At 41.9% G+C, this 14,968-nt stretch overlaps 2 protein-coding genes across 4 annotated transcripts in view; one reads left to right on the forward strand and one right to left on the reverse strand.

The window, feature by feature from the left end:
- Positions 1–269: 269 nt before the first annotated feature.
- On the forward strand, positions 270–788 carry PTRH2 (peptidyl-tRNA hydrolase 2). Its single transcript, XM_009700791.1, has one exon. It carries the CDS (start codon positions 270–272, stop codon positions 786–788), a length of 519 nt encoding a protein of 172 aa, XP_009699093.1.
- A 1,500-nt stretch (positions 789–2,288) lies between these two features.
- Positions 2,289–14,968, reverse strand: part of CLTC (clathrin, heavy chain (Hc)) — a 29,106-nt gene continuing 16,426 nt past the window's right edge. For 2 of the 3 annotated variants that reach the window (XM_009700795.1, XM_009700794.1), the window contains 16 exons: positions 14,583–14,817; positions 14,146–14,268; positions 13,904–14,049; positions 13,559–13,742; positions 13,023–13,215; positions 12,410–12,567; positions 12,028–12,192; positions 11,827–11,934; positions 11,528–11,695; positions 11,215–11,364; positions 10,804–10,935; positions 10,532–10,642; positions 9,632–9,802; positions 9,143–9,364; positions 4,946–5,021; positions 2,289–3,696 (listed from right to left, as the gene is read on the reverse strand). In XM_009700795.1, coding sequence (XP_009699097.1) covers positions 3,572–3,696; positions 4,946–5,021; positions 9,143–9,364; positions 9,632–9,802; positions 10,532–10,642; positions 10,804–10,935; positions 11,215–11,364; positions 11,528–11,695; positions 11,827–11,934; positions 12,028–12,192; positions 12,410–12,567; positions 13,023–13,215; positions 13,559–13,742; positions 13,904–14,049; positions 14,146–14,268; positions 14,583–14,817 — 2,467 coding nt within the window. In that variant the 3' untranslated portion in view covers positions 2,289–3,571. Of the gene's footprint in view, positions 3,697–4,945; positions 5,022–8,034; positions 8,056–9,142; positions 9,365–9,631; positions 9,803–10,531; positions 10,643–10,803; positions 10,936–11,214; positions 11,365–11,527; positions 11,696–11,826; positions 11,935–12,027; positions 12,193–12,409; positions 12,568–13,022; positions 13,216–13,558; positions 13,743–13,903; positions 14,050–14,145; positions 14,269–14,582; positions 14,818–14,968 lie in introns of all 3 variants that reach the window. The other variant, XM_009700793.1, reaches the window with a different exon arrangement.

Genomic DNA, 14,968 nt, shown 5'->3' on the forward strand with positions numbered 1-14,968 from the left:
AGTTCTGCTTCCCAAATCGAAGCCCATCACGGGTAGGTTGTGCACCGTCACCAGTGACGTGTTTGCAGTTAGAGAGCTGTCACTGGGAAAGGAGAAGACGTTGCACCAAGAAAGGCGTCTCTGAACGTCCTTTCCCGATGCATGACGATGGAATTGGGTGTTTTTTTAACAAATGTTGTCTCCAAATAACCAGGTGCACTCTCACAAGCTGAAAAATATTCGAGTAAATTCTCTCTCCGCACCGTTTCATAGCGTCTCCAAAATCCATCATGGATTATCTCTCTAAACCTGGGCTCCTCAGCGTCATCGCTGGAGTTGCGTGCGGAGTGTGCCTGGGATGGGGCATTCGTGGGAGACTTCTAAGGCAGCCCAAAGCCAGAATGGCCGCGCCTGCGCACAACCTGGGGAACGAAGCTGACATCATGGGAGAGTCCGGGGAGTTCAAGATGGTCCTGATTGTCCGCAATGATTTGAAGATGGGAAAGGGTAAAGTAGCAGCACAGTGTTCTCATGCTGCTGTTTCTGCCTACAAGCAAGTTCAAAGAAGAAATCCTGAACTCCTGAAACAGTGGGAGTACTGTGGACAACCTAAAGTGGTCCTCAAAGCTCCTGATGAGGAGACTCTGATCCAACTCCTGGCTGACGCTAAACACCTCGGACTGACTGTGAGCTTAATACAAGATGCGGGTCGCACTCAGATAGCTCCAGGCTCCCAGACAGTCCTCGGTATTGGACCGGGACCAGCTGATGTCATAGATAAAGTTTCTGGTCACCTAAAACTCTTCTAAATTGGGGACAAAAGAAATCTGAATGTGTTGGTGTATATCAGTACTGAAGGGACAAAAATCCAGGTTCTGGGTTTTTTTTCAGATGTTCTCTCAGTATAAATAAAATAACCAGGTTTTGCAAGAGAGCTAAATTTGCTAATCATGACTTTCTCAAGCTTCTGTATTGTGTTCTAACATGTGAAAGAAAATGCTAGGCTCAGTGGAGTTGAGGAAAGTAGAGCCGGCAGAATTTTACTATCCGCAAGAAGGAACCCAGTATATTTAAGACTTGTGCAATTGATTGAGGATTTTGCACTTTCTCTGGTTTACTGGCTGAATTGAAACATTAGTAAGGTTTCAGTGAATTTGTCAAATGTGCTAAAAATTACAGGTTCCTCCCTCTCTGCCTTACAGGAGGCTTTTTTTTTGAAGAGACATTCTTTAATTCAGAGAAGATTAGCTGCTGAGGCAGTTAAATTGCCCCATACAGCTGGGGGTAGCTGTAGCCAACTTCCCACACAGTTTCTAATAGAGGAACTGATGCAATAGCTTGTAACCAAGTTAAACAGGCTTTGCAGCCCAGACCTTAAGAGCCAGTGAAGAGTTGTGGGGAGCAGCTGTAAGCCGTGCTCCTTTCTGGAGGTGTCTGTGCAGCTACTGCACTTGCAGGAATCTGCAGGCAGGCCAGCACGCCCAGTTTAGCCAAGGTACAGGGAATAACAGTTTGTCATACAGGGACTAACTTAAATCCTGTCTGCTGGGGATTAACAGGTCTCCTTGGGTTAAGGAAGCACTCTGTTACAGATGTTACTGGACAGAGTTCAGAGAACGCTGATCATAGCTCATGTGTTAATGCTACACATGCAGCTCCATTGTAGCTCTACCACTGTAAAAGGCAAGTTTCCTGCACTTGTAATTAGGTGGACTTTCTACGAGTCAGTTTTATAACAAAGCTGTTTTGTGAGAATTCTGCTGTTGAGCACATGTCTTTTACAGCCCCTCAGCCATGTCCTCCCATTCAGTACCTATGAAATATGTTGTAAGAGGGAACAGAAGGATTTGTCTTCACAGTCAAATTTACAGACCCAGAGGGAACATCAGCAGCATTGAAATGCAAGCATAAGCAAGTGTAATAAACACAGAGACTAAAGAAGTTTTTTATCCTGCACCTCTTTCTTAGGCGTAGTACTTTCCAAAGACTGACACTACTCACTGCAGACTTCTGCTCCACCACACTCTTGAACAAATACCTATAACCACTTACCGCCTGGGGCAGGTCAAGCCCCCCCCCAGATGCCAACACCCACCACTACACAGGGAACTGCTGCAGCGCTGGGCTCGCAGGATCACACAGTGTAACTGTGGAGCTCACAGGAGCAAGCAGGAAGGGGATTCAGCCTCAGAGCTAGAACCTGACACTGAGGAGCGCTCCTGGTTAAGAGACAGAAGCTTCTACAGCTATCACAAATATGGCCAGTGTTGTAATACTCATTACATTCAAATATGACAGTATTCATAGAGAAACATTTAAGTCCATTTTATTTGAAGCTAAATATGTTTAAGGCAACTTACATACCTAGAACATGATCTCAATTTAACTGACACACCCTACTACAATCCTAATGTATCACCTGGTCAAATAGGCTGTAGTTGACCCCAATGCAGCCAACTATTGAAAAGTGCTATTTTCTTCTCTCTGGCATAATCTTTCTGTAGAAAAAGCATTACATATCTCTTGTATTGTTCCCTCAGTGCAAGACACCACTAATGGTCTCCATTGCTGCTCTTTTAACGGCCCCTCACACCCCTGAATGTATGCACTTGCACGCCCCATACTACTAGCACTGTAATACTTGGTTTGAGTTCGAAGGTCCTTTTTGAAGACAGTAAAGTGAAGCTACCACTATGCAGCATGTCCACAGTCCAGTAATTTATTTTTAAATTGAGTAATTTCAAATTGCACAAACAAAACTGAACAGCAATATGCTTGAATTCTCTCTTCTGTACACTCAAAACAGTGATCTAAAACACCACAATATCCAACATACACAAACCTCAGGGGCAGGGTTAGTAAATACACAGATTGGAATCATGGTGCTCTGTTCCTGAATGGAATGTCCCACAAAAGCACAGGATACAGCACAACATAAGGTCATCTGTTACATATGGAGTGAGCAAAAAGACACTAGCATTTTCTATTATGCATAACTGGAAAAACCTGCATAGGTTAAGGAAAAACAAACTTTTACTCATTTTAAGTCAGGCAAGGTTGTCTGTACGCATTTTAAATTCTTTTAGAGCTACGCAATCCAACCAAGGTAGGATATGCTGATTAGTGTTGTCTCTTGTCAGCAGTCTTGCAAGGTCAAATACAAGTATCTTTGCTTTAGCTTTCTCCGAATATACAGTGAGACTTAAATGCGTTTAGAATAGACAGTACATACTGTAAGCTGCTCACATACAATGAACTTAAGATTCAATATTAGAGTGTAACACTATAGAGTGCAAATCAGAATCTTCACAATAGACTTAATGGTAATAAGCAGTCCTGCAAAAGCCCACTTGAACAAAGTTGTTTAAACTATTCCCCTTTTAAAGTAAAGTCTAAATGACATGGAATGTGAAAAAGATTTAACATAAGTGATTCAAATAGTTTGCGCTAGAAAAAACAGTCCTTCATGAAATAAAGGTTACAAGAACACGAGGCAGAACTCTTGCTTTTCCCTGTTATGAGTTAAAGCGGGGAGGGACGGTGGAGTTTCTGTAAGAAAATATGCTAGCTCCAAACTGACTTGTGCTGCATCTTACATGCTGTACCCAAAGCCAGGCTGCGGTTGCCCATAGGGAGGTGCAGTGTAGCCATAGCCAAAAGGTGCTTGTGGAGGAACTGCGACACTGGGTCCCGCTGTCAACATTAGCTGTGGCTGACCTAGAAGACAAAACAGTTTCATCTTTATTGCTCCATACTGAGAGTTCAATCAGCAGAATTTCTGCAACCTCCCTATAGACATTTGTATGTTTAACAACTAAGTCCCTATTGACCTGGTTTGGAGTCCTTAGCAGCCATGAGCATTTCCCCACAAAACCTGAGGACAACAGAGGTTACGGCTAAAAGTACTGCACTATGAAGTACGTGGACACTGACAGATTCTTGAAATCTGGGGCAAGAAGTTTTAAGTTCTTCAAAATCTGAAGAGAGAGAAGGGAACAGCTTCCTATTCCTTAGGCATTGAGCGCACTCAGTCTCACAATCAGTTTGGCTTTTGAATAGCATTTCCTGCTCCAATTGTGTTAGTAACTCTGCTCTGTTGAAGGCCAGAGTCCTAACGCTGCAACGAGCCTGATGTGAAGGCTTCGCTCTTGCAGTCCTAAAGTACAGGAACACCTCAAACATTCTCATAAGCCCCATTCACTACAACGGAATAGTTCATTCTGAAGAACTGCATCTTTGAAAAGTGTCTTTCAGCTACTTATAACAATTTAGTAAGACAGCCCAACAGTTCGCAGTTAAAATAGCATGTTAGGCCAGGACACAGTTTCCAGACTAGTTCAGCCTTATAGTAGCAATTCAAACATATTAAGAATATTAACTGTGCAAAGAGACACTTGTTACAAGATTTTTTGCTTTGGAGACAGTGTAGATCAGATTACTTGTCACATTAGTACTCAGAGCTAGGTCTTGAAACATCACACCCAGTGGCTTTATGGCTAATATTCCACAATTATTGTACTGCTTCAGGGTGTGGTGACTAGAGATGTCAGCTATACACTGGAGGCTCCTTTTATCACTGGATGGAATTCATATTTGTAACTCTTACGAGAATTAGTGGAATAACCTGGATACAAAAGAAATACCCAAGACAGATGTAAAGCGTGTTGAGGAAGACCTGAATAAAGCACTTGCTGGAAGTGTGGAATAGTACAGCTCCCACACTCCTTTTCTTTAGAAAGTGTTTCCATAATAAGTTAGGACAATCTTAAATCCTGTAGTCCCTATCCAATCTTAGCAGCATTAGAGTGGTACTTTATCTAGTATTTTGGAACACATTCCTTTAAGGCTTGATTTCACAGGAAGAATGTTCCCATTTCCAAGGACTTCCTTGGGAAAAACCATGACCAGAGAAGTGTTGTTTTAAAAGCGAAATGCGTTACTGACAACACATGAACTAAAGCATTACCATAAACAATAGGTTGTGTTTCTGTAGCTTGCTCCTCTTCCTTTCTCAAAGACTCTGACGCATCCAGTTTATCCACCTGGAATTGAGACCAACAATTAAAAAAACTCCTCTAAAAGAGGCACTTATTCATGGCAGAGAAGTGGAAAAGCCTTAGTGGTATGTTAACACCCATCAAGAAAAGGAGACCATTTACAAGTTAAGATCAATTCAAGTAGCAATGTTGGTACTGGTGCAGTCAAGATTGTCCGTTTCCTGAAAAAAACCCTAATTGAGGGATTTGTGGAACTTCTTTGAAAGCTCATTCCAGGCTGAAGCTTTGTATGAAAGGTCCCATACTGGACTAGAGCTACTTTGACATCAGTAAGCTCATCAGTCAGTGTTGCTCCAACTACTTCAAACCAACAGCCTTAGGACACAACTCAGATTTTAGCACAATGTCAGTTGGAGACCTTTGGTGTTGGAGCAATTGCTGAGATAATGCCCAGACCTGGAGAAGTTTCCCTGAATGTAACATTGAGGCAAAGAAATCTGAAGTTGGTATTTGTATACAGCAGACTGCAATAGCATCCGACATGTCACTTGAGCCTCAGGATTTCACTTTCCAAACCCATTCACTCATGCAATTTAAATTCAAATGCAGAGAATGCATGTGTATAAGACTTGCTTTTTTCCACTCTAGAACTGTGTGGCAGTCAGCCTAAACCCACAAATATTCAACTTGTTTGAGCTTAATACACAGTAACAAGTCAAGACTAGCCAGCTTCACTCTGCTGCACAGCCAGTGCGATTGTGCTGTTAGCCCACCCCTACAGAAAGGCAAGAGAACAAACTCATTCCGTAGTAAAATACTGCTTGTTACTAAAACAGATCCAACGAAACTCAGCACTACTACAGTCTAAGGCAGGCCCTGAAACTTAAAAAAAAACAAAAACAAAAAAACAAAAACAAAGCAAAAACCCCACAAAAAACAGGTATTCATATTGTTACCTGGGAGATAAGATTTAGAATAAAGTCAGAGACAATCATGCCAATTACTTTTTAAGACAGGAGGACAACTCAAAAACCAGATTAATCTTTCATTTCATTTGTGTCCTTAATAAAGGAGTCTGAAGACAGGTTTCCTGTACTTACACAGGTCCAGCATTACTTATTCAGCTACACCAACATCCATGAATTGAACAGCTTTCCGCTTAACTGTGCTACATCAGCAAATATTTGCAGGCAGCTCTAACTGCTTTCTTCCGTTTAGTGGTGAGTTACATCACGTGTTCCATAAACCTGTTAATCTGTAACCTCATTTAGAGGCATAAATGCAGGAAGTGGCATAAGTCCTGAGCTTTATGAGTTCATTCATTGACTAGGCTTTCATGGCAAGCCTTTTTGTTACCTCACACCAGTATCTGGCTTGCTGCTGTCAAAGTGCACAGGTGTGTGTATGCCAGTGCTTCAAGACTCATTTCCAGACACCGTGCTGAGAACTGCACTGTTTTTAACTCGAACAGCAACACACTGAACACAGAAGCACAAGTTTGGAGATGCAAATCCAAGGAGAATGTGCAGAGTTTGCTACTAAGCAGAGGCATTTGGCTTACCTACACTTGGAAAGCCTCCAGCCCAGAACATTTAATGCATTTGTGACTCAGTTTTGATGCCTCCTCTCAGAGCTAAACAAATATTTACAATAACAAGCACAAGTTTGAAAGCAGCCTGCGGGATGGTTCTTACACCACTTGCTTGAGCATCACCAGGTTCAGCACCCTACACACTTGTAGCAAGATTGTTTTAAAGGCTTTTCCACAGGGACTGCAATAAGCTGCAGAGGAAAAGTAACATGCATTCAATGTTATTGTGTTATGTGTGCATGAAAAAGAGGCAAAAGTACTGAAGCAAGAGTGAGGTCTGAAGATGACTGCCATACAGGCTCCCCCCAAAAAACCACACGCAGCCCACAGCAATGCCTTGTAGCTTAAGGAATAGTGGGATGTAATTGCAATGACTGCTACACATGCGTAGTTTATGCAAACACTGCAGTTCAATTACCTTTTTTCACACACACGCTTTCTTACTGCCTCACTTACTAGCTGCTGAAGGACCTTACACTATGCATTTTAGTCAGGTTAGCCTCGAGTTCCAGTGGTGTAATTACAGACATCTTGTCACCAAGAAGCAGTTTGCATTTAGTCCATCTTCAAGCCATTTGTCAGTTTGTTTGCCCTTTGCTCAACCACATTAATGGAAAACTCACACTAGGGCTGACCTCTGGTCTAAGGAGAATCGGAGTGTATTTGTACAGAAACAGATGGACAGAAACCTTACAGATTGCCCTTTGGAAGGGCAAAACTGCATAGCAAAAGGCAAGCCTCAGAGTAGCCTCAGAAGAGCAACAAGCATTACCTTTTCCTTTTTTTTTTTTTTAATGAGGTAGCAAGAGAAGTTTAGTGAAGCTGAAGAGCTTGGAAGGCAGTCTTTTTTGCACAACTACAAGAAATTTACTACAGGGAAGAGAACCACAGACTTTGTCTAATAGCTGAAGTTTTAAGTTGCTATGTGAACTAGAGCACTGTGTGGATTAGACTAGCACCATAAGAACTGGACACCTGAGTGAGGAAGAGTCTCTTCTGAAGCAGCTAGTATCTATTCTGCCTACTGTCAGCACGCATTAGTAATGGTCAAGAGATCAGAAACTGGATCACAGTCCTTAAACTGGCAAAGGCCATACTGATTTATAGTTCAGAAACAGTGGTCCAAGACTTAATTGTTTCTTATTGTAGGAGGTTCTTCCACTCGGATTGGCTGTCAAATAGTAGCACTCGTGTACCCTTTCGATACCAGGTTGACCGTGATCCAACTGATCACCTGTATGCCCTTCCTGAGGATCTATTAGCTTATTAGTAGCAAATGAATCTACTTTTGTCCTACAGCACTAGCTACATGTAGAGTTAAAAAATTTGCATATGCTTTAGTGATATTTTGTTTGGGGGAAAAGCAGTAGCAGCAGTGTAGTAAACGTAGGAAAGAAAAAAACTCATGCAGAATCCTTAGACTTAGTCCTCCAGACTTAAAGATGGAAAACAAGAATCAACTTTCACCTTTTCCTTTATTGCATCAACCTGCAAAGGAATTCAGAAGGTGCAGCTTAGAAAAATCAAATTCCATATTTAGCATATAAAAGGTAGAAACAAAAGCGTCAGGGAAGAAATAAGGTACAGGCGAGTAAATACAAAGGTACACCAGAAGTATCTGCTTTATAAAGGCAGCTCTGCTTGTTGCTAGATCTTACTGCATTGATTTCATTAGCTACACTACAGTTATACCCTAATCCTTTAGCAGATCATGAAATTTTAATCTTTAAGAATCCTACTCCCAGAGTACTACTCTGAAGAGAGGCCTAGTATTAGCTTGGTACATCAGGCATATCTGACAAGCAATGTTATTGCTTAGATAGCTCCCCGCCTTCCCCAAAACACAGCATTTAAGGATAGCAGATTGGCTATAGGACTACAGAGTAGTCTTGCCTTTACAAGTACCAGCCGGGCAAATCTTATAGACAAACAGGCACTCTAGTCTTCATTGACTCAAGCTTGAGTTAAGCTTTTACGCCTCAGAGTCTTAATCAATAAGGAATGCACACCATTTCTAAAAGCTTCAGTTGGGCAAATCTTGCTAGTGACAGCTGGTATTTAACTCAAATCTGGTTCAAGTCTGTCAGAGCATTACCAAGTACTTTCCCCATCCTAAGTCACTTCAAACAAAAGCCAAGTCATGATTAGTGCCATTAAGTATCAGAGCCACATTTTAGAGTTAAATGCACAGCAGACCAAGTTAACTCAAGATCTAGCTATAAAGCTTTTTTTAGTATACAGTCTAGAACTTAGTTAGAGCTTGATCCCAGCTGGGGTTCCTGACTGACACAGCATATGAAAAGCCTGAATCCTGGAGCTACTTTAAGACACTGCCCATGGTCAGGCAAATACTACTGATGTAGGTTCTGCAACTGGTAGACAGGGTGGTGTCTGCAAGTGTTTCAGTCTCTTAGAGGGCGAAGTCTCTCCCCAGATGGACTGAAAAATAAGTGTGGACATGGACAGACAGACATTTGACAAAGCCCAAATCAATGTTAGTAGCAAGCAGACAGTCTCAAGGCATACACCACAGTGACTAACAAGCTTTCAGAGTTGGAGAGGCACCTGCTCTTACCTTGGTCAAGTATTCTTTCATGACCTGAATAAAGTATGGCATGGCAAAGTCCATGATGTTGTGCCTCCACGCTGTTTCCAAGACAACATCTGGCCTTAGGAGATCGTAGCAGGTGAAGAGACAAGCACCAAAGCATTCTTTCTTGTTCTCCTGCAAGAACCACTGCAACAACTCTTCTGCCAACTCAGTATCTTTGGATTCTGAAGCATACTGCATTGCATCCTACAACAGGAGAAAGTCTGTTTAGCCTCAGGTGCCACAATACAATCACTGACATGGGTGTGCAATCTATTACTGACATGAGCAGAGAGAAGGCATTCTATGACTTGTTTCCAAGAAAACTGTCCATCTACTGCCACTCTGAAGCAAGATTTGCCAGATTAGCAACAGGCACCACCTACTGGCATCCAAAAAGATGCGCTTTACTAGGAAGTCACAGGTCTCCAAACAAGCCAAGTATGCTAAACCACACCTGTGTAGTGGTCTTACCTTATACAGTCTGTCTTTCTTACAGAGTTCTACACTCTGTTTCCAGCGATTGTTTCCTTTGAAGAGATATGCGGCAATTCTTCGGAACTCTATTAGTTCATGCTTCTCCAAACGTTGAGCAAGAGAAATGTTGTCAAAGTTGTCATAAGCATCTATAGAAGTCCTAAGAGCCTGAGTTAAGCAGAAAAAAAGTTATTCATCCCTCAAATGTACAAGACCACATCCACAAAGATGCCAACGTTTTCCATACATCTTAGATCTGTATTCCTACTTCTAGGAAGAGGAAGTATTCTAGCCAGATCTGCAGAGAGGTATTTTTTTCTTTTTTTTTTGAGACACTGGCGTTTGACACACATGTTGTTTAGGGCATTCCAGTCAGTATTTTTCAGTAGTGATTGCTGAGGTTAATTAAGAGCCTCTGAATTCCAGACAGCTGTTCTCTGAAAACCATAGAACAGCTAGACTTCATAACTGATTGCCCTTTCTGCAAATTCTTTCCTTGACACCCACTGTTTGCCTTAAATAAAAGCTGATCTGTCACACTTATAACAAAGTAGCCAGTCTATCGCTAGTAAAAATGACTCAAAAAGCTCCCAGAAAGCCCCTAACAGTTCTCCACTTAATCCTTGGCTAGTCACCACTAGTTCAGTTTGAAGTGTCAAAGAATATATACTTAAAAGAATTCAAGTTAACAGCAAGCAGGTAAAGTCTACTGAAAGTGAGTGGGGAAACCTGTGTTTCTAGACATTAAACACAGACCGAGAATATTAGGTTAATACAACACAGAATCCAGCTCGATTAGAACTTTGAAATTCAGGAATAGCTGCTTCTATTATGAAGCATATACAACATGCAAGTCAATGGCTGTTCCAGATATTACTGTTTCAAGACAAGACATACCTGGTAGTCTTCTTCAATAATGAAGAGGTTGTTCAGGGACTCATTCACCGATTTGTTGTTGTGATTTTGAACAGAGCGCAGGTAAGGCTTAACCAGTGGTAGCTGTTTAACCTTCAAGGAACCAGGTAGATAAACGTAAGTCAAGATAATTTTTTGTAGAGGCCTCCTAGCGTCTTCCCTGTGAGGCAGTGAAGTACGCTTTGAAACGCTACTGCAGCTAAATGCTTTTCCAACTGCAATTTTTTCTTTGATCTGGATAGTAGGAAAATTACCTTTGTGAAGAAGGTGACAGCACGAGTGTGGTCAAGCCGAGGGGACAACACCATCAGCAGATCATTGAGCAACAGAGGTTTAAATTCCAAATAGAATTGAACTGCCTTGTAATACAGCTCCACATTGGCCACCTAGACATGAGTAAGGATGCACATTCAGAGTAGAAGCTTGACCATAGAGAAGTCCAAATGAAAGACAGACATAACCTTAGATATTCCATATTCCAGCACATCTGAGCCACCCAAGATTCATTTTTGTCTCCAGAAATCTCTTCAGTTACTGTAGTTGACTTGCTTTGAAATTACATGGCAATAACAAGAACTTTGAATTTTAAACATGCTACTACTGAAGGAAGAGAACTGAAGTGCACATAGCAAGGAATTTACCTCCTTTCACTAGGAAAGTAATACCTTAGTGATGATATCTTTGAACTGGCCTTCTTTCCAGGCATCTGTTGGATGATTCATCATTGTGATTATGGCATTATCATATTCTTCATACTTGTCATACAAGAACACTAGTTCAGCCCAGAGATGGGCTTGTTCTGCGGCTCTCAGAACCTAAGCAAAAGGCATATTAGAAATTCCAGTTAACATATATTGCTATCAACATCCATCAGTGCTCAGGCTTTAGTGCTATTAATAACCTCAAGAGCTGCTATTGCAAAAGCCAGGGCATCCCAACAGATGCGTTTTAAGTTAATTTAAGGCCTCAGACTTTCACCTTGGGGATGTTGACTCTGGACCAGAACAGCTCCAAATGCTCCCTCATCTTCTGTGGCTTGAATTTGGAGTAGAGAATTGCTAGCTCTGTAAACATCCCCATGTGTGCTCGCTCAAGTCCCAGTGCTGCTTCCAACATAGTTATCAGCTCTTCAAAGTAGCCACGATCCTAAGAGATAGAGACAGTTAGAGATGTTTCACATTAGGAACCAACCTCGCTCTGGATTTCCAGTTTTGGACAGAGTTGCCATGAAAGAATTTAGGCTTTGACTGTATAACAAGAGTCAGTTAATTAATTACCTGGTAATAGTTGATTAGCTCTTCCAGCTCATCTGCATGCACTACAATATGGAGTCCACACATCTGGGCCAGGCGGAACTCTTTTCCATCAACACAAGCAAAGCAGACCTGGAATTGACAATTGCATTACTGCTTATAATCAAAGCTTCTGAAGAGGCTACAGCTTTGAAGTCCCTTAACGTATTCACTCAGTAAGTTTACCTCTTTCCACGTGCGAGTGCTGTTTGCTTTCCGAGCACCATCCACAGCTGCCTGGTATTCACCTAGGTGAACTAAAGTTGAGGCTAAACGGCCAAAGTTGGACACGTTGTTATACAACAGCTTAGCTGCTTCATACATCTTTTCATCGTAACAGCGATCGCCAACCTACAGGAGAGTATAACCAGGTTATTCTTCCAGCTTTTCAGTCAAGAGCTTACATAAGATGTGTAGCGTCCAAGCCATTACCAAAATGGAAACGCCTTTAAAGTCCAAGATCTATCTACGTACCCAAAGAGACAGAAGTCCCTACACCCCTCTAGTTAGCAAGGCCTAAGGAGCCTGCTGCTGTGATTCAGCAGAACTGAAACTCAGTCTCACTCACTTGCTGGATATGTGCATTGTTGGGTCCATTGATAAACTCCTCTAGCTCTGCTAGACGGTTTGTTTTAGCAAGAGCAAATATTAATTCCGTTTCCACATATGACTCCCGGGCCTTCTTGCGTGCCATCTGGAGATACTTCACCAATTCTTCCCAGTTTCCTATGAAACAGAGTTCAGAATGCTTACTTCCCACCATTGAGGACACTCGTGCTTGAAGTATACTACCAGCTCAACCTAGTTTGACAAGTATTTCTACAGCTATTCCCCAACAATGAAGACTAGCCTTCATACTGCACACTTCATGCTACATTAGATTAATGAAGTCATCTTACAGCAGGCCTAACTAAAATCCTGGTAACTTCATGCAGATACCTCCTTAGTAACAACTGCTCTGACAGAAGACTCCCACTAGCTAAAGAAGGTAGTTACAAGACCACTGATTAGCTGCAAATGGAGTACACCAACTTTTCCCATTCTCATTTAGGACAGTCTTTGAGGACCAGATTCCTCTACTTGCATCAAGATATAAGTCTGGCAGAACTAGAGTTTGAGCACACCATGCAAAAGAGCTGAGCAACATCAACAGCAAAGATTTAAATAAAACTTAATCATACCACTGGCATTGGCAGCTTGAACAACTTCCATGTATGAGGAAGGATCATCTGCTTTAATATACGAGTCAATTGCTTCCTTTACCATCCCCTTCTGAAGCTGTGCTTTAGCCAGCTGACTCCATACAGCAGGCTCATTGCAGCGTTCAGCAAATTCATACGCACGATCCAGGTTTCCAATGTGCTCTATTAATACCTAAAGAAAGCGTTACCATGATCAGCCACTATCTATAAAGGTTGATTTTACAAGACACTGAGCTGTGCTTTATGTTAGTTCTTCAATGGATCCACAGTTGCTTTGAAAATAGGGACTACTCCATACAACCCCCATGGCATGAGTGATTTTACGCTTACGAAGTTTCACTTAGTAGATGGTCCAATACACAATGTTTGTTCTGCTTCACAAGACAAGACACTGAGCAGTTTTGGTCACTTTGCTAATTGGCGTTGACTAGTGAAGCCACAAGTTGACAGCAAAGTCCTTCTGTGAGGATGCACACATCACAAAGAGCGACTTACAGACTGAGATTTTAAGATACCTGTACAGCTGATGTGTTGACATCAAACTTCCTGAAGATAGCAAATGCCTCCTCGAAAAGCTCATTGCTGATAGCTATATTGGCTATGTCTGGAGCATCATAGTTATCCAGGCGATTGATGTATTCCATGACACGGGTGCGATCAGCCTTAATAGCTGTAAGAATGAGAAGGTTCTGCAGATTCCTAAACAGAGAAAGGAAGTATTAGTACATATCAAGCAACAATCAAGAAATTCACCCTCCCCTCTGGAGAAGGTATTTATTGCTGTTCCACATTACAGCCCTTTAACAGCTGCACCAGGTATAATTTCAAGTCTCCTGTGAGTTAGTTTTGACTTTACACACCTGTGCTCACTGAACACAGAGTTATCAAGAACTATTTTCTCCAGCAGTTCAATAAGCTCATTAGGAAGATCTGCAGTCATGAAGGCCTTCACAGTAACAGAGACTTCCTCAGGGTCCTGCGTCTCTGAGAGTGCAGTCTGTACAACCTGTAGGCAGAGTCAAGCCATTGACAAATCAGTTAAGTCAGGTACTAGCAAGTCAAGTTAGGACAGTAAAGGCTTTTAATGTTTTGTCAGTTATACCTGGTCAATCAGTGGTCTTCTGTAAGGGTTGCTTTCCAGTAGTACGCTGGCCCACAGTTCAGGGTCTTTACGACGAACTAAGTAGCGGGAAAGACTTTTGAAGAGGGAGTTCTCATTGCACACCTAGTGAAGGGCAAAGTTTATTCAGAGTGAAGTCACAACTCTTGAGTCTACAGTGGATAAGCTAACTGTATTGCAACATTAAATAAGCTTGTCTGAGATGCAGACTAGAAATCTCAGACTTTAATAGTTCCATTAGCCTTCCATTCTAAGTCTCCCATTTCTCATTAAGCCGCAGAAGGAGATTAAATAGCTACCTATTCTATTAGAAGTGAGCAGTTCCTAGCTTAATGCTTTTAGGAAATAAATCCAAATATCTATCCCGTGATACTCCAGTTAGAACTTAACCCATGAGTCAGCTGCCTTAGCATACATACATTGATAAGTTCCAAATCGCACTGTCCACGCTCATAAGCCACACAGGCCAGGTGAGGGTCCCTCTTCTCACAGTACTTGCCAACAACACGACTATCATAATAAGGATTCTCACGCAGGAACCTTTCTGGGTTGTTGTTGCTATCGATGTATATTTTGGCCAGGGCATTGTGAGTTGCAGGCTCCTCACAACCCTCGTGAATTCTTGCTTCCAGCCAGGGCAGAAGCAGTTTCAGCCTAGAAGGAAGCGGTTTTCACGTTAGAGAGGTTGAGTGAATAAGCAACTATCCCCTCGCACAGCTTCTTCACTATAGAAGTCAGCTTCAGCAGAGGACAGAGTCAGTAACTAAGCCAGAGTTATAGTACTCCATTTTGACCTGCATTCTGG

The sequence above is a fragment of the Cariama cristata genome, unplaced genomic scaffold, assembly GCF_000690535.1.
Source record: "Cariama cristata isolate BGI_N322 unplaced genomic scaffold, ASM69053v1 scaffold15665, whole genome shotgun sequence".
NCBI lineage: Eukaryota > Metazoa > Chordata > Aves > Cariamiformes > Cariamidae > Cariama > Cariama cristata.

Coding starts and splice junctions, on each gene's coding strand:
- PTRH2 (XM_009700791.1), top strand. CDS start 270: ATGGATTATCTCTCTAAACCTGGGCTCCTCAGCGTCATCGCTGGAGTT.